Genomic DNA, 23,969 nt, shown 5'->3' on the forward strand with positions numbered 1-23,969 from the left:
AAAGAAAGAAAGAAAGAAAGAAAGAAAGAAAGAAAGAAAGAAAGAAACATTCCCCCACTACCATCAAAAAGCAAAAATAAAAAAGGCCTACAAGCATGACAATGGGATGATAAATATGGCTTTAGAACCCTGGCTTACATAGTTCCCAACCTGTTTTACTAGTGACTTTAACAGGACAGGAGCCAGGAGTAAAACAATAGGAAAAGAACTAAGTCCAGGCTCTGCGGCTCTCATCAAGGCTGCACACCAGTATGGTGGAGGACCTTGTCCACGGCCAGACAACATGTAAAGTACAGGAGGTGAAAAATGAGGAGGGTGAGCAGAACAGGGAAGCTAAAGCACCTGAGTCAGGTCTTTAGACACATTTATGATTTTATAACCCCTCCAGAACAAAAGAGATATAACATACAAAAAGAACACACAAAGCTACAAAACCAAATTCCAAAGCCAAACAAATTATTTTTTACATTCTCAGTTTTCTGTTTTAGTGTTACCTATGACTATGCACCAACTCGATGAACAATTTGTCAAAACTCAGTCTTCAGGTCATCCGACAAGGTCAAGTCCTGTTAGAACCGATGCAGAAGGTCTAGGCACATTTTGTGTATTATACAATCAGGCTACTTACTGGAGTTTGAAAAACTTTAATGACATTTTCTTCATTATTTTTTAAATGCTATATTTCATTATGGTAACCCAGCCACTTCCTAGTTTCTAGAGGAAAAAATGATACTGAATATAATAACATGATCTTGCAATGCTCCTCCAAATACCAATAATATTTCTAATTTCTGTACTAAAAGACCACTTCTCATCAGGTCACAGAATCTCACAAAACAAGGATAGAAATTTTTTGAGGTCTACTTTCAAAAGGCAAGTTACTCAAAAGACACTGAAAAGTTCTGGTAAGAGAGAGTAAAAAATGGCCCATATATATTTTCTAGGTCACCAAAACCTTAAATGCAATCCAAGAAACATCTTTTCTTCTTTCCTGAAAAACTTTCAGGGGCAGCTAGGTGGCACTGGATTCAGGAAGACCTGAGTTCAAATCCAGCCTCAGACATATAACACTTACTAGCTGTGTGACCCTGGGCAAGTCACTTAACCCCACTGCCTAACCAAAAAAAAAAGAAAGAAAAGAAAAGAAAAGAAAAACTTCCATATTTTGAAATTTTAACACAGATACTGAAATTTCCATTACATATACCTTCCCCTACCTACCTCCCAAGGATACTAGGAGAATAAGTTGGGGGGGAGAGGTGTGGAACGTAATTAAAAGCAATTTGAACTCTCAGGGGGAAAAAAAAAGAGGTCATATAAAAGCAGCCTGAAGGATGACTGATAACTTTCAGAATTTAAATGTATATATACTACAATGTGTGAACCAAGCAGCATTATTAGCCCATGTTAACCGGAGAAATTTTTCAGCATTTATTAGAATTGAAAAAAGAAAAAAAAAATCATTATGAGTGAAATAGGATACATGAAAAGCTCCACTATTAGAAACTACAGACTCTTCCCACTTGACATGACGACCTTTCAGCACAGACTAACAAGAAAGCTCCTGCGCTCGACTGGTCGATAAACTAGGCCTTATTTCCCAGTCATGATGATCCTCTTGAGGTCAGAAGTCACACTGACAGAAGACTCCACTCAGACCACAGCTACTATGGAACTCCGTAGAACATGGAGCTGGCTCACAGGTGTTTTAAGGTAACACATTTTTTCCCCCATATATGGCACAATTTTCAAAGTTTTATGGGTTCTTTTGTTTTTCCTTTACGGCATAAAATTGTCATGGTAACTAACTTTGAAAAGAATGCCAAATGGTAAAAAAAATCTAGGACTTACCTGTGCCCACATGGGCCAGCTCAACCTTACACTGGAGTTCTATGGTAGCTGTGACATCACAGCATGCTTTATGCTGTGGAGTCAAGGTGGGCCTGGAGTCAGCGGGCACAATTTCAGGAACCCTTGAAAAGAAAAGTTAGTTTTAAGTGGTAATGTTCAGAATGTCCTTTTGCATGGTTAGTAGATAGTAGATAGAATCAGATGTAGCGGCTATGTCCCTGGGATGCCTTTTCTCCAAGCGTAGTTCTTCGTCTATCCAACCAACTCCTTCCGTGTTAAACTGGGAGATAAATCAACACTATCCAGTCGTCCTTTTTTGTGTGTGCCGCTGCGACTCAGCTATGATTCAGACAAAACAGACTGCTGCCTCAGGTTAAATTTACTGAGGCACATTCAGAATGATTTTTTAAAAGGCCGTTTTCAAAAAAAAAAATCTTTTAAAGGCTATTTTAAAATATTAAACAGCAACAGAAGTCTCTTATTTTTAAAGAAAACTTGAAAAATAGCATAAGAAGTTTCAAACCCAGAAACAGAGCAAAGAACTATAAATTCACTTCTCACTTGCAGTTTTCATACAGTCCAAAGGCAAGAAGAGACTTTACCAAGTTCAACTCATCCCTGTCTGCTACTGGAATGAGAATGCATTAAAAATGACCCCAAATACCAAGTATAAAGATATTCATATTCCAATGCTGAAAGCAGCTAAAAACCCCAATTATGAAGGGATTCTAGTCTAATTCCAGTCAAATTGCAAGAGAAATATGACCTATACTGGCAAATTGAGTTTAATAATTGCACAAACTATTTTAAAACATCTGTTTTGAAAAGAGGAAGAATGAAAGGCAGGGAGATCTCTCAAGATTTCTTAATCAAAACTGACTGTGCCAAATACATAACAGATTTTTTTTAGTTCTCACCTCCTTATATGTCACTCATCAGAGTGTTCCCAACATAGCAATCTGAAACAGGACAGCCCACCACTCCCAGACCTGGCTTGTATAAAACCGGAGTGGCCTATCATCAAGATCATTATTTCAACGTATTGCTACATTTTTCCTTTTGACTAAGTTATAAGGATACTGACTTATTTTCAGAAAAAAACTATTCAGGTCAACATGGCAAAATCTTCAATGATGCAAAGAGTACTTGATTTGATATGTGCTTTTAAAGAAAGATAAAAAGAAAAGACTCCAACAAGAAAAACAATGAGAACTCTCTGTAACAAGATATCAGAAATGGACACCAATAATTACCTGTAATGACATAAATCCTGATATCATTAAATCTACTGAAAGAGCAGGGCAGCTTGGGACTGCAGTGGACAGAGCACCAGGTCTAGAGTCTGGGAGACTCACCTTCCTGAGTTCAAATCTGGCCTCAGACACTTAATAGCTGAGTGACCCTGGGCAAGTCACTTAACTCCACTGGCCTCAACTTCCTCATCTGTAAAATGAGCTGGAGAAGGAAATGGCAAACCACTCCAGTATCTTGACAAAAAAAAAAAAAAACAACTCAAATGGCTTCACAAAGATTTGGACACAACTGAAAACGAATGAACAACAAAAAACAAAAGATCATCAACATTCAATTGGATATTTGAGGAGAAGTGAAAATGGGAAAGTCACTAAAACACAGAAATGTCTGCCAAAATCCATATCCATCCAAAGAGCAATTATTGATAAAAATATTTTTCATTAACTGTAGATTTCACATCAACCATGCTGTCTTTTGAGCAAAATTTCATTTGCTGGATTGTGAAGTTCTCACAGTTAGAAACTTGTTCTGAGTATTTATCATGTTCAAATTTAAAAGAAGAAATGTAGATTCCTATTCCTCTAAATCAAGTAGGATCATTATTAGAAGGAAAATTAGTTCAACTCCTTCAACGTAGCCCTGAGGTGCCCATGGTCATTCTAGGCGCCACAGCATAGGATTACTAAGTTGGAAGGGGCCTTCTTTAAGGTCATCTAGGCCAAGTACCTCATTCTGAATTATTTGGAAGAAAGGCAGGCCCACGGTCACACGAGCCTAAATTATTTGCCCATGGTCACACAGGTACCAATTGACAGAAATATATTTTGAATCCACATCCCTCTAAACTCTGAATCCAGCACAACTTCCAATATGTATCCAGCTGCCCTGGCTTCTTCTTCTTCTTGTTTTCAGTCATTCCAACTCTTCATGACCTCACGTGGGGTATTCTTGGCAAAGACACTCAAGTGCTTTGCTATTTCCTTCTCCAACTCATTTTATAGATGAGGAAATCGAGGCAAACAGGGCTAAGTGATTTGCTCAGGGTCATACAGCTATTAAGTGTCTGAGGCCAGACCTGAACTCAGAAAGATGAGTCTTCCTGACTCCAGGCCCAGAACTCTTATCCACTGCACCACCCATCTGCATGCCCTCGCGTCAGCCAGAAGATTCAACACACATTCAGAGGAAAAGAGCCAAGAAGTACAATGTAAAGTCCTTAAAGGCTATGACAGTTTCACTTTCATGTCTCTTTGTAATTCCATCACATCTTCTAGTACTTGACATCGGAATGGCTTAAAAAATAGCTGCTGTTAAATTGACTTTATTTTTAATCTTCTGATTGTCATTAGACATGGCATCTTTTGACCTATAAAGAATACTAGAATATCCATCAAGTAAACTTCCTCCTCCCAAAAGTTCTTTGGCAAGAGATCTGATCTGAAGGGATCACCGACAAAATTGTCCCATGGAGGAAAGGGAGATAAGGGGGCGGGGGGGGGGGGGGGGGGGGGGGAAGGGGGGGGGGGGGTGGAAGGAGCTTGGTGCTGTAAGAGTGAGACTTTAAAAAAGAAAATTTTAAGACAGATTAGAATTTAGCCTTTAAAAAAAAAACTTTCAGAAACCAACATCCAAGTCCCAGCCTACTCCGCAAAGGTTAGAAACTAAAAGCTCAGTCCCAAAGACTATCGGGGAACCGCCAAGCATATGCCTTCTTCTGCAGGTTATTTCCCCAGTCCCCATCACCTTACTGTAGCAAAGCCAGCCCATTATTCACAGCACACCTCGGCTGACAGCGCAGTCTTAAAAGAAAACAACATCAATGGAGCCTTAAGAAGCAAGATGATTTCTAGAGACTCATTTTCCCCATAGTTTAACTGGGAAACTATATACTGAGTTCTTCCAAAAAGCTTCATAGGATGGAAGGCTTAACAACTTTACAATTAAATAACTGGGAAAGAATGGAGAACAAAAACACATGCTGGTCCCTCACAGATGGTCTGCTGAAGATTCTCAGCATAGAGAAAAACCATTTGTGGTTCCAGGTGTTATTTCAAATCTGGTGAGACATATACCACACAGGGAAATCTTGTTTCAAGTTGGAATAAAAATAAGTAAAAAATGTTCGGTGGAGTATACACCTTTAGGCTGAGCTACCAGAAGTAAATCATATACCTAGGGTAGGAAGGAGGTATTTATGAAATGTGCTACATGGAGCAGTGGAGAGAGCACTGGGCCTGAAATCTGGAATACCTAAGTTCAAATCCAGCCCCATGCACTTTCTAGCTGTGTAACCCTGGGCAAGCCATTTAATGTTTGCCTTGGTTTCCTCATCTGTCAAAAGATAAACTAGTAACACCTACTTTCCATGGTGGTTATAAGGATCAAATGAGATAATAATGTCAAGCAGTTAGCACAATGCTTGATATATAGGTGATATATAAATGGTGACTACTAGCTATTTGCATTATGTTAGTATTCAGATTTTTTAAAGTTTTATGTATGTATAGGGTATATGTGAGTGTGGTGAGTGTTTTGGTAACTTAAAAATCTAAATACTAAAATAATAAAAATTGTGTGTGTGTATAAAAATATCTATACACATACATATACTGTAATAAACATCATCTTAACTGAAGACATACTTGGAACTTCTCATACACTAAAAGCTTGTTTTTCTTTGAAGCTACATTGCCAATATTTATTACAGAAAAACTGCATCTTTACTGAACATTGAGATTCTTTTTCAAAGGCAGTACACAGCCAGCTTACATGTAATTTGCAGTCAATGTAATCTGAACATGTCACATTAGTTATTTTCTATGGACCACTAGTTGGTTTTCTCACTCACACCCCCAAAAATTCATAGTAGCAACAGGCACAACAGACTAAGAGAAAGGGAAGATAGAGGCCCAAGGTTTTCACACATGAATACATTAAAGAAAATTTTTGAGGAACATTAAAAACTTTCTATGTCAACTCCCCCAAAAAATCTGAGCACCTACTATGTGTCGGGCACTGTGATAAGCATTGAGAATACAAAAAGAGGCCAAAGAGAGTCTCTGCCCTCAAGGAGTTCACAATCTAATGGAAGAGACAACATACAAACAAATACATACAAAGCAAGCTACATGTAGGATAAATAGGAAATAATTAACAGAGGCAAGGCATTGCAATTGAGAGGGTAAGGTTAGGAAGGGCTTCTTGTTGGTGATATTTTATATATACTAAATTTCATAATTTAAGATCTAATATACCAAAATTGCCAAGATACCTTTAGGCTGAGCTACCAGAAGATGTAAACCATATACCTAGGGCAGGAAGGAGGTATTTATGAAATGTGCTACATGAAGAACAAGGCATAGATTCCCAAAACGACAAATTCTGAAAAGAACCCAAATAAATTTGAGGGTGTGGTAGGAGAGTTAAAGTACCAAGGCCAGGAGAAAATCACACACTGCATTAAAGAACAGTAAAGCATCACCTGCCTCCTCCCCTTCCCGACCTGAAGATATTAAGACACCAAGTTCACATGAAGACTTCCCCAGGCCTCCAGAAATTCAACCCTGAAGCTCACAGCTCCTCAGTACCCTCTGCTCCTTGGGCTCCTCCACCCCCTCTGGCTGCAGAGGATGAGTGGCCAGGGTCTTCTCTTTAAGGAGGAAGGCCTAGGGCTGACTAGTCATTACCCTATCCCCACCCCGACCCTGGCCAGATACTCTTCCCCATACCTCCCCAACAGTTTCTTTTCTATGTGTGGTCTCCCACTGATCAAATAATGAGTAAATGCTACTTGCCAATGAACTCAAATGAGAATTTGAAATGATATCCAACTGTATAGGCTTATAAGAGTTATTAAATTAGAGAGCAAAGAGACCACTCATAACTTATCTCCTTCAAATACTGCTGTATTTTTGAGAGGCAACATGACATAGGAGAGGGCTGATCTCAGAGTCAGCAAGACTGAGGATAAGACTCACCTCTTGCCACATAACAGTTTGTGACCCTGGGCAAGTCACTTTACTCCATGCTCTGGGTCTCTCCAGAACTGTAACAGAGAAGGTGCCCACCTGCATCAGCAGTGGGAGCTTACTCATCCAAAAGTCTGTAAACTCACTGAAATAACAGTTCTAGTCCTTATTCCTACTGCTATATTTCAAGATATCATAGATGAAATGAATTCTGGAAATATATCCAACATTTTTACATGATTTGAAATCACTACACTCATTTTTTTCTTCTTTTTTTTTTTTTTTTTTTTTTTTTTTTGGTGCTTTCCTTCCACTCAGATGCACCTCTCTTTCTAATAATCCTGACATCTCAACTGGGCAATTCAACAGCTTTTCAAGAATAAGACACAGGAGCACAGTTTTTTTGAAGAAAACTCTAATTAGATAAAAAATAAATAAATAACAAGGCCTAAAAAGTTACATAAGGCATAGGTTCTTCTCCTGGTTTTAACAATGATTCAGCTAATACTCTATCAGCCCAAGAAAAAGCTTAGCCAATCAGAAATTCTCAGTGTCTTTCAACAGATTTAGTCTGGAAGCAGCAAATAAAGCCAACGCCTAAGGAGCGCTGCAATTTGCACAACTTTTTTTCTTTAACAACTTTAATAAGCCTACCCCAGCCATCTCACCTACCTCGTGAGAATAATTTCATCCACACCATATTCAGTCGTTTTTCAGTCACGTCCAACTCTTTGGGACCCCACTTGGGGTTTTCTTGGCAAAGAGATGGGAGTGTTTTGCCATTTCCTTCTCCAGCTCATTTTGCAGGTGAGAAACTGACACAAACAGGGTTAGGTGACTTGGCCATGGTCACATAGCCAGTAAGTGTCTGAGGCTGAACTTGAACTAGGCCTTCCTGCCTTCAGGTCCAGCATTCTATCCACTATGCCACCTGACTGTTCCAACAACATATACAAGATGGATTATTGCAGCAGCGTGCTGTTGGATCAGCCTGCTTCTGGTTTCTGCTCACTACAATCCTTTTCCATTCAGCCACCAAAGTGATTTTCTTACAGAACCGACCACGTCACCCACCTCCTCAACAAACTACAGGAACTTCCTATTGCCTCTAATATCAAATACAAAATGCTCAGTTTGGTATTCAAAACCCTTTACAACAGCCCCCTCCTTCCTTTACAGTCTTCTTACACCTTACTGCCCACCATGTCGTCCTATGTGATCCAGTGACAAGACCCTCCATTCTAGGCTCAGGACATTCTCTCCAGTTGTGTCCTATGCCTTGAACGCTCGTCTTCCTTTGCTACGACTAGTGACCTCTCTGGCTTCCTCTAAGTACCAACTAAACTCCTACCTTCTACAGTAAGACTTTGTCAGTCCCTCTTCATTCTAGTGCCTTCCTTCCGTCAGTTACTTCCTATTTATCCTGTGTATAGCTCGCTTTGCATATATATTTGTTTGCACGTTGTCTCCCCATTAGACTATAAGCTCCCTGAAGGCAAGGACTGTTTCTTGTCTCTTTTTGTATCCCTAGGGCTTCACAAAGCACCTGATCATAGCAGATGCTTAATAAATGTTCATTGATTGATCAAAGCTATGATTAATATTCAAAAGGATAACAAAAAACTAGATACTAAGACAGTAAGGTCATGGACATAGAAAACAACTTCAGTAGATAAGACCAATATGACGACTTCCACGTGACAATAAGAAGCACACACAAAGTCAGTGTGCCAGACTGAAAATGGACATCACAACCAAGGCTGGGAAACCAAACACAGAAAGCACTTAGGAGGAAAGCTGGGAAACCATCTTTACAGCCAGGGTCTCTGATAAAGGCCTCATTTCTCAAATACGTAGAGAACTGAGTCAAATGTATAAGAATACAAGTCATTCCTCAATTGATAAATGGTCAAAGGATATAAACAGGCAGTTTTCAGAGGAGGAAATTAAACCTATCTACAGTAATATGAAAAAAATGCTCTAACCTAATCTAAACACTAGTGATTAGAGAAATGCAAATTAAAACAATTCTGAGGTACTACCTCACACCTACCAGGTTGGCTAATATGACAGAAAAGAAAAACGATACATGTTGGAGAAGATGTGGGAAAATTAGAACATTAATACATTGTTGGTGGAGTTGTGAACTGATCTATCATTCTGAAATGCAATTTGGAACTATGCCCAAAGGGTTATCAAACTATACATAATCTTTGATCCAGTACTGCTAGACCTGTATTCCAAAGAGATCATAAAAAAGGGAAAAGGACTCACATGTACAAAAAATATTTACAGCAGCTCTTTTTGTGGTGGCAAAGAATTGGAAATTGAGGGATTCCCCATCAATTGGGGAAAAGCTGAACAAGTTGTGGTATATGAATGTAATGGAATACTATTGTGCTATAAGAAATGATGAGCAGGCGGACTTCAGAAAAAAGTGGAAAGACATGAACTAATGCTGAGTGAAATGAGCAGAACCAGAAGAATATCATACACAGTAATAGCAGTACTGTGAGATGATCAACCATGACAGACTCAGCTCTTCTCGGCAATATGATGATCCAAGACAATTCCCAAAGACTCATGATAAAAAATGCTGTCCACATCCAGAGAAAGAACTGATGGTCTGAATGCAGATAGAAGCATACTATTTTCACTTTTTTTGTTGGGTTTTTTTGGGTTTTGCTTTCTCAAGTTTTTTCTCTTTTGCTTTGATTCTTGTTTCATAATATGACTAATGTGGAAATATGATTAATAGGATTGTACACATATAACCTATGGCAGACTGCTTGCTGCCGTGAGGAGGGGGGAGAAGAGGGAGGGATAAAGGAAAATTTGGAACTCAAAATCTTATAAAACTATTAAGTGAAAAGAAAGCAAGCAAGCAAGCAAGCAAGCGCCTAGAGCAATGAAGCATTGAGAAAAGAACAGCGGCCAGAGCCCGGGGAGCAGCAGTCCCGGATGGCAGCGGTCCTAGGTGTCCTTGCGGTCGGAAGGCAGCATCAAGTGCACCTCACAGCTGTACAGGTGTTACTGGAGCCATAAGCCTAAACTAGACTGCTGAGCAGTAAGGGAGGTGACGGGCACACAACAGCTTCCCAGGCGAGCCTCAGCACCTACATCCCTCCTGTCCCTCCCCTCCACATCTCTGCCTACAAAGTCCAACAGCCTCCAAGGGACTCACTTAACCTTTCTATTCATCAATTTTTCCAATGTAAAATGAAACCACTATTAACATCCCTGAGGACAGAGGGTCTGTTAACCTTTTATGTGTCCTGGAACCCTTTGACAATCTGGTGAAAGCTATGGACTGCTTCTCAGAATCACATTTTTAGATGCATGAAATAGAGTACCTAAGGTAATAATGGAAACCAATTACGTACTAAAATACGTATCCAAAAATTTTTTTTCTTAAACTCACAGGCCCTGGGGTTAAGAATCCCAGCTTTCAACACTGTGAAGATTAAATTTAATTTTGCTAAAAATATCAAAGTAATATGACACTTTAAATTGGCCAAGATAATCAGCAAGGTCCACTGTGAGAAAAAAAATCCTAGGAAATCAAATAGAAGACAAATAAAAATATTTTAAAGTCTGGAAAAATACCTATACAACCATTAACAATGTGTTTTTCAGTATACTCAGCTTTAAATGTATGATTCTATGATTAAAAAGACAATACTTAGCAAGACAATGTCCATGGAATGCTTAGTGTTTGGGGTCATATTAAAGTGCTCTATCTTTTTCCATTAGGAGTGATAATACCTTCTGTAAATTACCTTGCTCTGAAGAGATAAAGTATAAGCTGAGATGGTCAGCTAGGTTACTATAGGAGTTGATGAAGAAAGAGAGCTTTAAGAAAGTGAAGACCCAAAGATTCAGGCATCTCAAAAAGGAATGGCCATCAGGGGTCACTGTCACAGAAATATGATTTGAGCTTCAACACCTAACTCAAAGTCATTTCAAGATGGCTTTCTATGATCTTGGGTGCAGTGGGGTGGAAAATGCAAAGCCCTATTAGAACCGTAAGTGGGCACTTACCACGATGGCAAAATAGTAAGAGCTTCAGCTTGCCTGGTGGCAAGTTAGGATACGATTGTATCCTAACTAGGATAATCCTAGGATACAAAGTTTCCCTGTATTTGAGAAATATGGTCTGCAGTCACATTTCACCTCAAGGAAAGAAACTGCTCAACCCCTAAGTCTAAACTCTAATTTTCTTAAATATAATAATCATCTAGTTTCTAGCATTTTTGATGAGACACTGTCTCTGACGCCTGTCACCACACTCACTTCCCTCTATCCCGGCCCCACTCCTCAAAAAAAAATCCTATATCTACAAAGCAGCTGCCAGCCACATGAATGTATCTCTACAGTACGTCCTGAAACTTAAGTGAAATCTGCATCCAGCAGTCTTCATTCAGGACACTGACTCAAATGCTGGTGCTTGGACAAATAAGTCTTTCTCATTTCTGGCTGGCCAGCTAGGAACCTAGCAAAATCTTCTTTCATGGCCTTAGATTTACAAGTTCCACAGTCCTCCATCTGGGAGAGGCTTTATAAAACAATAGCTCCATTTACAGATGATAGACCTGGGAAATAGATAATATAATTATGTTTCCTGCCTAACAAATGAGGAAACTGGAGCCTAGACGTGAAATGAATTGCCCGAGCTAATGTAGATAAACAGTAGGAACACAGAGTCAAGTTCTGATTGTCCTCCAAACACAGTGCTCCCGTGCACTACAGCTGCCTCAAAAGCAAGCAATACCCCTAACATTGAGCACAAAAGCAACGTAAAAGCAGAAGAGAAATTAACATGGATTTTCTAATATATATCTCAAACTTCTTTACTACTATGATTATTTAAGATACTCTGCGTAAGTCAACTATGGTGGGAATTAAGATATGTTGTATCTATGTAATGATGTGAGGCCAGGATTGAGCTGTTAGCGCCAATTAAATAATAACTATGTTCTTTTTCTTGGATATGCTTGGAACACACTACTATGGCAGATGGTCAAAAGAGACACCACCAGCCACTGAGCTAAACTTAAAAGATACTTTAGACTAGGAGCAGGGGTTCAACAGATTCAAAGACTGTCCTGCCATTCTGGGGGTGGTTCAAAACCTAAAATACACTTAACAAAGCCTGATACAGGTCTTGGTAAGAGTACAAAGACCAAAGACCAAAGAACACTTAAGGTTGACAGGGTACTAGAATCAGTCAAGGAAATAGGCACATCTTTTGGTTTCCATGTTTCAGGGAAACAACAGAGTTGTAGAGTTCAATTAATTTCCATTTCTAAGTCTACATGCACATTAAGAGACACTTATTTATTAAAGCATGCAAAAATCAATAGCAACTACTAAGAGGATTTATTAAGATTATAAAAGGTATGTATTAATTAAAAGGGAAGGGCATTGTCTTTTTAGCTCCCTTCCTGTTTTTACAATGCATTTTTAAACCTACCTATAAGCACTGTGTCTCCCTATCAAGTTTCTCAATGATAGGAGGGAAGAGCACAGATAAATGGAAAAGAAGCATCCCTTGATCTCCTTTTCGTGTCCCAAACCCACAGAAAGGTCTATTTTCTTCAAGTCAAAAGCTGGCATAAAAAAACCTAAAATATCTTCAGATGTGTATTGCTCAACATATACAAATAACGTCACCTTTTCCATTCTTTAAAATACAGTCGTGGAATTAAACAATAAAGAAATTAGTCCTAGAAAAAGAATTAATATTTAAAATACCATCGCAAAAAATTTAATTTACATGCCAAGAAAATGGAGGCTCAATTTTTTTTTACTAACAGGATTCCAAAGTAGTCACCCCTACCCAAAACAATTTACATTATAAAGTTCAAAGATCTAATCTATTCCAATAAAACTCATAAGACCCAAGTATTTGTAGTTGTGAGATTTCATCACAAAGAATTAATTCACAAGGTCAATAATGAAGAAAATCCTGCTCTCATATTTTTTTTTTCCTTTAACAGTTCTGAGCTAGTAGTTGGGAGCAATACATGCCTTAGAAAAGCACTAAAAACAAAGCACAAATCAGAATTTGATCTTATGGAATCAAATAGCCATAAAAAAGTAGTTTCCTCAAGCTTGTAAATATTTACAATAGGACATTCCTATTACATTAACATCAGCATCTTCAAGGTCAGCATTATGCATACACCATCTCTGAATCACATTTTGGGGTTATTTTTAACATCTGACTAAAGCTTCTATCATCCCAAGATGCTCAGACTGTTTACAAACACTCCCAAACTTGCAGCTGGGGTGTTCCACAGTCACATCTTATTAGAGTAAACAACGTAGCAGTTTTGAACACAGGTACATATTTGATAACGGTTTGTTAATTAAAAAAAAAAAACTTTCCGTTTTTAAAACTGTACTTCAACAGGAAAAGACATTTATTGAATTAAAAATGAGTTACGATAAAGTAATATTGAGGGAGGGGGGTTGTGAAGAGAGAAAGATTCAGAAATCTAGGTCCATTCATGCTAGTGAAGGCAGCGAGCAGACTACGTAACAGGACATGCATGTTATTAATGAGGGCAGGAACGCAGAAGAAAACTGATCCCAGGGAAAACCGTCCAGGTCAAGTTTAATGCCCCTTCTCTCTCCCTCCCTCCCTCTGTCTCCCTTCTCTGTCCCTCTTCTCCCTACCCCTACCCCCCATCCCCTGCCTACTCCCCCTTTTCCCCTTCTCTCCCTTTCCCCTTTCTTCCCTCTCTCTCTGACGATGCAAATAATGCAGAAACAGGCACTTACCCACACAAGCATTGAGGAACAGCCAATCAGTCTTTTTCATTCTGTTTTTAATTTGCTTTAGTTTTTTGAAGTCTACTTCCAGCTCCTCTTTGCTGCCAACAGCACCAGCTAATTCAATTCTCTGAAAATCCATGTTCATCTCGGAGTCCCGCTGCGGTGTGGGGGGAGACCTTCTCTGACCGTTACCCCCACTACAGCCTCCTCGCCACCGAGCTCGGTCTTGTTCATTGATTAGTGAAGACGCCTCTTCTGTCTCTGCCAGTTCTATAGCTTCGATGTTGTTAGGTCTGGGATGATCACAAACCACACACTTTCTAGCCTTGGCCCAGTTTTCGTACGTACAAACAGAACAAGTCCAATGCTGCGTCCTTGTGTTCAGTTTATTTCTATCATTGTACTCCTCACAAGGATCAACTGAAAAAGGGGCTGGCCTCGAGCCTGATCCGGAGGACTGAGGAGATTCTGTGGGACTCCTGGTCCTACGCTGGGACAAGCACTGCGTACACCTGATCGCTCTTGGCCAGTTCAAATACGTGCACATATGGCACGACCACTTGTTAGCGTTGTCCACCGTGTATGAAGACTTGACTCTTGGCCTTGCACTGGAGTCTGGACATATCAAAGGGCTACTTCCTCCTTCAGTCACAGAAGGATCCCAGTCTCTACCCACATCACTTGAACCACTTTTAAATGGATCTTCAGTAATAATTGTTCCACTTGGTCTTTGGGCACGACACATGGTACACTTGATTGCAGATGGCCAATTTTCATACGTACAATACTCACAAGCCCACTTAATTCCACGTTCTGACATCGTGCACTTCTTGAAGTGAATTATGTCAGGCAGGAAGCTATAAATAATTAGAATAGGGTTACTAAAGTACAATAACTGCAAAACAATTTCACCTTTGAAAAGACACTGACAAGTTATAGGTATCTCGAAAAAAATAAAATTTATATAAAAAATTAACCACCCCCCACTTCAGTTATGAGATTTTAGGGAAAAGTTTTGGCCCCAAATGTAACTATGTACGAGTTCAGAGAAAGGAAGAAAGGAAGTGTGCATAGAAGAGGAATTTTCACTAGAAACTACAGAAGAAGGAATGGTTTTTAAAGGGAATGTGCTAAAGGGGAACAATTTTCAACCAAGACACAATACTGAATTTCCAAAAGCAATTAATGTTATGGAAATTATGGAGTGGAAAAGAAAGATGATAAAAACTCAAACAATGCCTAGGAACAAATAAAAACCTGTCCCCAAACTATCAAATGAGGTTGCTTTTTTTCACTTTTCTTCACATACAGGTAACATCTCTTGGAAATAACTTAAAAGGACAACAGTTTCAAAAGCTTCCCAGATCAGAAGCAAGCTAATCCACCGACCTCCTGCTGGACTGATGCTCTTTGTTTCCAAGAACAGTTTGCATTCTGCTCTTCCTCTAGTGCTTTCAAAAGTACTATTTCTAAAATACTTGCTTGTAAAGTTCATAATGAAACAATAAAAAAATTACAGATGCTACAGCTCTTTTAGAAACATTAAACTCCTAAAAACTACAATTTCTGATGTAAAGAGAAGGGACATTAAAAGTAGATTCCAAAGAGAGTATATTTATACACAAACACACCTATACGTATGCACACAGACATATATGTACGTTATATATGTACATATATACACATAGTGACCATATGACACACACACACACACACTTTTCAGAACAGACAATCAAGAGTCTTAGATGCAAGTCCAGTTAGGCCAAAAGATAGGGAAAGATAGATGAGACAGCTACATAAAGTCCCTGCTACCTTTTTTCCCCAATAATTAAAACACTATTCAGTGTGTTCTATATCAAACACCAAAATTTCAAAAAGTAAGAGTCAATTCTATTATTTCTTCAGTTTAATTCAATCCACTAACCATTTATCTGTCTAACACACCTACGAGGAAATAATGTGAAACCATAGATAATTCACTATTCCTCCAACCAGACAGGCTAGAAGGACAGGTCTCATCTCTAAAACAATGCAGTTGATGTTAGGATGTGATTCTCTGCCATTCATTAAGTACAACTAAAATCTGATATCGGGCTCCCTACCGTCTTCCTAACTAAGCACAGGAAGAAATTCAGTATATGAGAGCTAACCTTTACATGGACACAGAACTGCTTACTGAGCACACGAGGAGGTGACTTTCACTGGGATAATCAAACTGATGCCACTTTCCTAAGACTACTGATGACCACTATAAACAGCTGTAAGTCTAAGTAATTATAAGTATACCAAAACCACATTCAGTTTGCTAAAGTCCTACTCTGGTGCTTCATAATGACCCAGAGAAGATCCCAGGTTCTCAAAGGGGAATACAAACTCTAGCAGGTCCTCCCAAGCTGGAAAGGCTTCATGAGAAGGGCCTATGTCCAAGAACTAGTTCAGATAAATCAGAAAAGCCCCATCAACCAAGCTGATCAAAGGAGATGAAGTAAACATTCAAACTACAGCAAATCTACTAAGTTGCAAAGTAGTTATAATACACATCAGTGGAGAATTTCCAACACCTTTAAAATCACAAATCTTCCAACAATTGAGTAATATAATTATCCTTAAAAAAAAAAAAGGAGGGGGATCACAATGAAAAAATTTCATGTTAAAGGAGAGTGACAACTAATTTTGTAACAGAAAAAAGCACTTAATTTTAAGTCAGAGGACCTTGATTCAGATACCCAATTACCTTTCATGTGACTTAGTCAAATCATTTAATCATGAGCCTAAGTTGTTTCCTCATCCATGAAATGGGATGAGGACAGTATTCGCATTACCCTATCTCACAAAGCTGTTTGAAAAAACTGAATACAGGGGCAGCTACATGGCTCGGTGGGTAGAGCACCGGCCCTGGAGTCAAGAGGCCCCGAGTTCAAATCCAGCCTCAGACATTTGATACTTACTAGCTGTGTGACCCTGGGCAAGTCACTTAACCCTGCTGCCTAGCCAAAAAAAAAAAAAAGAAAAAAAAACTGAACAGATACAACGTACATAATGAACTTTTTAAGCTATAAAACGTAACGACAACTTGAAGTTATACGCTAGCCACCCAATACCACCCTTCTTGCTACTTACTCAGTAAAAGAAGGGAGTTGGACAAGATGACAGTTTTAAATCTGTGACCCTACCTATGATCTCTCGCTCCTTAAATCCCTGCCTGGAGTCAGTCACCTCTCCTGTCACCATTTGATGGCTAGGAAGGCAGCAGGAGTCACAGACAAGCAGAAAAATGTGGATTCTTTCCCGAGTATCAATTAGAACTTACTATGAGAGCATCCATGCCCTTTCCTATGTCCCCATTTCTCAAATATTCACTATTAAAAAGATTGCTTCTGACTATACACGCATAATCTCAATCAAACAGCTCATCTTCACAAATAAGGGAGTGGGGAAGGAGGGAGAGAACTTGGAACTCAAAATTTTAAAAAGCAAATATTAGAAATTGTTTTATATGTAATTGAGAAAAAAATTAATTAAAAAAAGATTGCTTCAGAACCAATCAGAATATATTTAAAAGATAGCCACTCTTAACAGTTTTAATGTCCAAACTACAGCTTTCAACGTGATCACTGTTCTGACTTCTAAATCTTACTTTTATTCCAACAGAGACAAGATCACGTCTTCAAGTGAGCTCAGAGCCTGATTTTCTCAAAAAGACACCACAGATACCCTCCATGGTTCTGGACTCTGAAGAGATACTTCTGTAAAGAGAACCAGAGCTGAGTTTTACTTTAAACTTCCAAATAAATCTCAATTTATAGAAAAGTTTCCCTTTTACCACCACTTTAAGATTAAACCTATTCATATCTTCTTGCTTAATAATGACCTACAGTATTTGTAATTTAAAGTTAACCTGACTAAACAGTTTGGCAAAACTAAGACATGCCAATGTCTTTAAATTCAGTATTATACCTATTTATAGGTAGGATTTAGGATTATAGTGAATATTAATAAGAGGAGTGACAGGTCAACTGATTAGCTGCATTAATGGAGAAGAAAAAAAAAAAAGAAACACACCAAGTGAGCAGAGAAAGGCAGCTCAAAATTATACTGATGGGAATGAATTCCAATCGTACTACAGAGAACTCCCACAAAAGTGCATAATCTACCCATCTACAGAAGTGACTGAGCCAGGTACCAGAATACCAAGATGTCAAAGCTACAAAAGCATTATCTTATACTCCAGGAACCTCACTCACCAAGGATCATACAGCAAGTGAGTGAAAGATAGTACAAGAAGCCATGATGATGACTTAAGTGTTCAGTTTCTTTCATTCCGTTTCACGTCATACGTAGCTAACCAAGACAAAGTGGAGGGTTAATGCCTCCATCAGAGAAATCATCCACCACCCTTGGCTCCCAGGCCTTCTATACAGTTCAGTCAGGGGCAGGGGGGAGGAAGCTGGGAATGCAATGTGTTCACAGAAAAACAGAAATGGGCTATATAGAAGAGGATCTTCCAGAGTGACTGGGTGACTGGAAAAGGCCTTTTGAAGGAGGTGAAGTTTCCCTTGGTACCGAAGGGAGCTATGAGTCCCAAGAGAAAAGACAGGAAGGAGGGCATTTCGGGCGTTGTGCGGCCCGCAGGGAGGCGGGAGACAGAATGTTGTGTGTGGAGTCCAACAAGAAGAGCAGCCTGGCTGTAGCACACAGTCTGCATAATCAGCCTGGAAAGGCCGAAGGAGCCAAATGGGGTCAAGTCCAAGCCTAGCTGCTCGATTTTTCAGATTCTGAATTATCTGCCATCAGCAGTAAGTCGGCCCTCAGATAATTAGATCCCCAAAAGCCAGCAAGCTTCTGAGTGGACTCCCACCTGCCGCCCTTGCACACTGTCCTGCAGGCCTGAGCGCTGCCCAGCCACACTCCCCAACAGCACCGAAGTCAAGCCCTTTTCAGATCTCCACTCTTAAGGAGAGAGCCAAATGGAATTCAGACATCTGGACACGAAGGGATCACAGAGGCCATCTCTCCGACTCCTCCCATTTCACAGATGAGGAAGCTGAGGCCCAGAGAAGGAAGGGGACTTCCCTAAGGTCACACAGCAATGGAGGTCAGAAGACAACTAGTTTCTAAAAAGTTTTAAGCAAAAAATGATACCAGCACATAACATACAACACCTACTCTGTCAGAAAAGGAAATGAATTAGAATTTTGGGGGGAAAAATTTTACTCCAGAACACCAGCAACAGAATTCATTTGGAAAAAATTACCTGAGAGTATGAGTACCTGAAGTAACCAATAATAAGCTGGCAAAGAAAAAATATTTTGCTCAAGCATGTGACTTTCCATTTACTAAAAGGAAATGTAATGCTCAAGACACTTTTACCCAGATCACTTAATGTAAGTAAAGAAAAAGATATAAATTTCATTGGCACTGTTATGAAATTAAGGTAGAATTGGATATTAATAATACATAATCATTTTCATTTCAAATTAATGTATAAATTCACCTGAGTGAATCTAGAATTAAAATAATAGGACAGATTATCTTGCACACAAAACATAGCTTAACTCTGGAAAATGGCTGATTTATCAAATGTTCTTCAAATGAAACAAAATCTCAACATAACAACAAGCCTGGGCACAAGACTTAAATTAATGGAATTTGTCCTACATAATCCCCTCTATCTAATCTTCTATCTCTCTCTATCCACTGGCTTCTTCCCGGTTGCCAACAAAGCCAGGACTCACTTGGACTACTGCAATACCCTTTTAACCCATCCCTCTCTGCCTCCTTCCTAACACATCTCCAACTACTCAAACTTTCATGGCTCCCTAGGCCTCTACGACCAAATAAGAGACTCCGGTCACAGCCCGGCCCCAACCATCCCATATCACACATCACTGCACACACTTGGCCTTACACACAGCACTCCAGTTCCTGTGCACTAGTTGCCCACCATGCATTCCCTTCTGACCTTAACCTCATAGAATTTCTTTTTCCCTTCAGGAATCAGCTCTAGCACCACCTTCGATATGAGGCCTCTCCTGATCTACCGCTACCCCTCAGAAAGCTGGTGCCCTCTCTCCCTAAACGATCATGAAGTTCTGTATGTGATTATATCTGTACATATTCTCTCTTTCAATAGAATGTAAGCTCCCTGAAAGCAAGGAATGTTCAATGGTAGGCACAGCTCCTGGCAAATAGCAAACATTTAATAAACTCTTGGAGAGCTAGGTGGCACAATGAATAGAGTCTCAGGCCTGGAGTCATTAGAACCTCAGTTCAAATCCAGCCTCAGACACATACAGGCTGTATGACCCTGAGCAAGTCATTTAACCCTAATTTGCCCCAGTTTCCTCATCTGTAAAATGAGCTGGAGAAAGAAATGGCAAACTAGTCCAGTATCTTTGACTGAAGACCCAAGTGGGGTCACAGAGTCGGACACGACTGAAATGACTGAATGACAATAAAAAATAAACTCTTGCCGATAGAGGAGTCATCTCCTTCAGGCCTCTGGAGTCCATTTATCCTCTCTTTATAAATGAAGATCTCTAAGCCAGGCCTCACCTCTCTCCTGAGATCTACTCCTGCCTCATCAACTGACTACTGACCATTAGAAAGTCAACACCGCAAGGGCACCTCAAATTCAACATAAAACAGAACTTATCACCTTCACCCACAAACTTAGCCATTGACCTAAATTCTATACTTCTGTTGAAATCACCAGCATCCTTCCAACCACCCAAGTCTGCAACCTTAGCATTATCCTCCTTAACACCCTGTTCTCCCTCAGTTCCACACCCAATAAACTGTCCTGTCCTGTGGGCTGGCTTCCCAGCACCTCTCCCTGGCCCGTGGCCATCATCCTAATGAGGCCCTCATTACTGCCACCCCAATCGCAGTCCCACTACTGCAACAGCCTCCTCCTCTTTGGCCTTCCTGCCTCAAGTTTCTCTCCTCTACAATTCCTTCCCTCCACCGCTGCTAACGTGATACAGCTAAGGTCCATCCCCATTTCACACTGCTCTGGTAGATTATTATTGCCCCTCTGTCATTTAAAACCCATCATGACACAGTTACAGATTCTATGCTCAAAACAAAGCGGCCTTCCTGCTATTCCCAACACCTTTCCACAAGCTATTACTCTCAATGGCCAGAAGGCACTCCCTCCTCTCCACCTGAGAATCCTGAAGAATCCTTCATAGCTCAGCTCAGATGCCCCTTCCTATCTGAGGCCTTTCTGGTCCTTTCTAATTTCTAGTACCACCTCCCAAATTATGCTGTATAGGCTCTGTATTGACTTGTGTCTGTGTTACTTCGCCCAAAAGAAAGTAAGCCCTGTTAGGGCAGAAACAATCATATGTTTGTGTTTGTATAATACAGCAGGGCTGTAATGAACTGCTTAGAGTACAATTAGAAGAATACCTTCACTGCTGGAGGGCCAGTGGGAAGTCAATGTCAGTGTAATTGTGAACTCATTCAACAATTCTGGAATTCAACTTAGAACTACGTTCAAAAAGTGACCTTCAGTTCGTTTTTTACGGTAGCAAAGAACTGGAAATGAGGCAGATGGCCAAGTTATGGTGTATAAATGTAAAAGAACACTATTATACTGTAAGAAATGATGAAAGGGATGAATCCAAAGAAGCCTGGGAAGACTTGTGTGAGCTGACGCACAATGACGTGAACAAAAACCAGCACACAATCCAGTAACGTAACAGGAACATCAAGGGCGGTGAGAACTCTGATCAATACAAGATCAACCATAACTCCAAAAAGGATGAAGCATGCCTCCTATTTCTTAGTGGAGAGTGATGGACTCAAGGTGCAGAATGAGATCGTTTCAGACACAGCTCGTGCATAAATCTGTCTTGCCTGACTATAATTTTTTTTTTTTTAAATAAGGAAGGGTAGAAATTCAGAAGGGGACACAGACAAGCAGGGCAGGGTTGGTACTATCATGTTAAATCTAATATACATTTTTAAAAAACAAGTTCTACATAAAAAAGATTCATGGCTTCATATACAATCTTCATTTTCTTCTTTATATAATTAAAGGTTCATATTTAAGTTCAGAATGAAAAAGAAAAAAATTAATACTGGCTTTGGAGTCATAGAACCTGGGTTCAAATACTGCCTCCTCCAACTGACTACCTGTGTCATCTTGGCATGTCATTTAAACACATCCAGGCCCCAGCTTCCTCATCCGTAAAAATAGGGGGTTGGCCTGAGGTCCTTCCCAGGTCTAGGCCTGAGATTCGATGATACAGTAACATACTCAACTTTAACTGGATGTTTGTGTAACCTTAACATACACTGAGAAAGAGACAGCATCAAGAAGCCCCCAGTACTCTAGAAACTAAACCCATTCCATCTCTGTCGGCCACTAGAGAATCTAAAGAAGTCACATAGCGGAGAGCACTGGGCTAAAAATACTCACCATCCATTAGAAGATTAAGAAGCAGAATGGAAGAAACTGTTGTTAGCTGATTTCAACTACTAAGAAGTGTCAGAGCAAATGTCTCGTACAGCCCAAAGCACGAGGGCCATGTTCGAAAATCCGGAACATGGGTATGTTTTGCATATATTTAAGAGTGTGTATTTATGTATATATGTAACGTGTATATATCTGCATACATAATCGCTGCCCAAAATAATGCCAGCTACTTCACAGCAAACACTTTTCTATTTTTGTTTTTTTACTCGCTATACCCAGCACACAGTAGGTACTACATACAGACCTGGTGTAATCCCACTGAACCTGGGCTAACTCTGGCTAGAGGCTCCTTACTCCTCGAAGGCAAGATACAAATTTCTCAGCCCAGCATTTTAAGTCCTCCATCAGCTGATTCCAACCTCTTATCTAGATCTATTTCTCACTATCCCTCCTCACTCTCACATCCCTCCTTACAGGCTCAGGCTGAAGAGGAAGAGTGCTCAAGCAGACAGAGTGCTAGGCTTGGAGTTCAAAAACTTGGGTTCCAATCCGACCCCAGATACCCAAGAGACCAGGGGCAAGTCACTGCCTCTGGCATCATCACCATTCCTTCAACTGTAACATGTGCTAAACCTTCCTCTAACTACGTCTCACGATTTCTGTAAAGACTGCTTTGGCTCTTAGGATTGTTGGGTATTACTACTATTAAGGAAAAAAATCTCTACTCATCTTTTGAGAGGTTCTCATTTCTTTAATCTCTTTGAATTGGATCAGATTCAAAACCATATTGCGTGTGCCTGGGTACCACGCACTGGTTCTAGTTCTAAAAGCAGTTAGAATCTAGCCTCTCTCTTCAGAAGATGAGCCACATTTGGCTCTCCATACAAACTCCTTGGAAACTAGAATTAGAGCCTGAGGAGGAGCCTCTGACACCCCCAAGGGGATGCTGGGCACATCGTCCTACAGCTTCTCAGGGCACCCAGAGGCTGAACGACAGGCACTGGGAGAGGGAGCTTCTTCCAACACAAAGAAGGCGGCTGAGCGTGCCAAGGTACACAGAGTATTGGGCTTGGAGTCAGGAAACCCAGAGTTCAAATCCACCCTCAGGCACTAGCTCTGTGACCTTGTTTAAGTTACCTCACCTCTGTTTGCCTCAGTTTCTTCATCTATAATAACAACACCACCTACGGTCCAGAGTTGTGATGAGGATCAAATGAGATATTTGCAAACTGCTTAGCACAGTGCTTGGCACATAGTAGACACTATATAAATGCTTATTCCATCCATCCAATAAAATCACAGGCCCTGGTCCAAAAACATACCAGGCACAGAGTTAAGTGCTGGGGATTAAACTAGGAAAAAAGGAAAAACGTATCCCTGCCCTCAAGGAGTTCATGTTATATATTAGGCAGAGTCATCCTAAAGGCATTTGTTAAAATTCTGTTCCTATGATAATGATCATTAAACACTATTTAGCTCGATGATTTTGTTTGTTTTTCAAAAGGCAAATTTTCCAGGTTATAAATGAGAAATCCAGCTTTTCGTCAGCACTCACCATTACCACTTAGCAATCAGACAAATGGCTTAAGCCTCCAAATATGTCTCTCCACCCCTTACTTTCATCTAGCTAGGTTTCAAAGACATACTGAATATTTCACCTCAATGGCCCACCACATAAAAATCAACCTAAA

The 23,969-nt window shown here is 39.9% G+C and overlaps 1 protein-coding gene across 1 annotated transcript in view; it reads right to left on the reverse strand.

Annotated features, from left to right (window-relative positions):
* Window positions 1–23,969, reverse strand: part of ZRANB1 (zinc finger RANBP2-type containing 1) — a 79,180-nt gene that overhangs the window by 31,737 nt on the left and 23,474 nt on the right. The window contains exon 2 of the mRNA XM_027855921.1: window positions 13,860–14,710. Coding sequence (XP_027711722.1) covers window positions 13,860–14,673 — 814 coding nt within the window. The 5' untranslated portion in view covers window positions 14,674–14,710. The remainder of the gene's footprint in view (window positions 1–13,859; window positions 14,711–23,969) is intronic.

Source organism: Vombatus ursinus, unplaced genomic scaffold (genome assembly GCF_900497805.2).
Source record: "Vombatus ursinus unplaced genomic scaffold, bare-nosed wombat genome assembly UNPS02011353.1, whole genome shotgun sequence".
In the NCBI taxonomy this organism is placed as follows: domain Eukaryota; kingdom Metazoa; phylum Chordata; class Mammalia; order Diprotodontia; family Vombatidae; genus Vombatus; species Vombatus ursinus.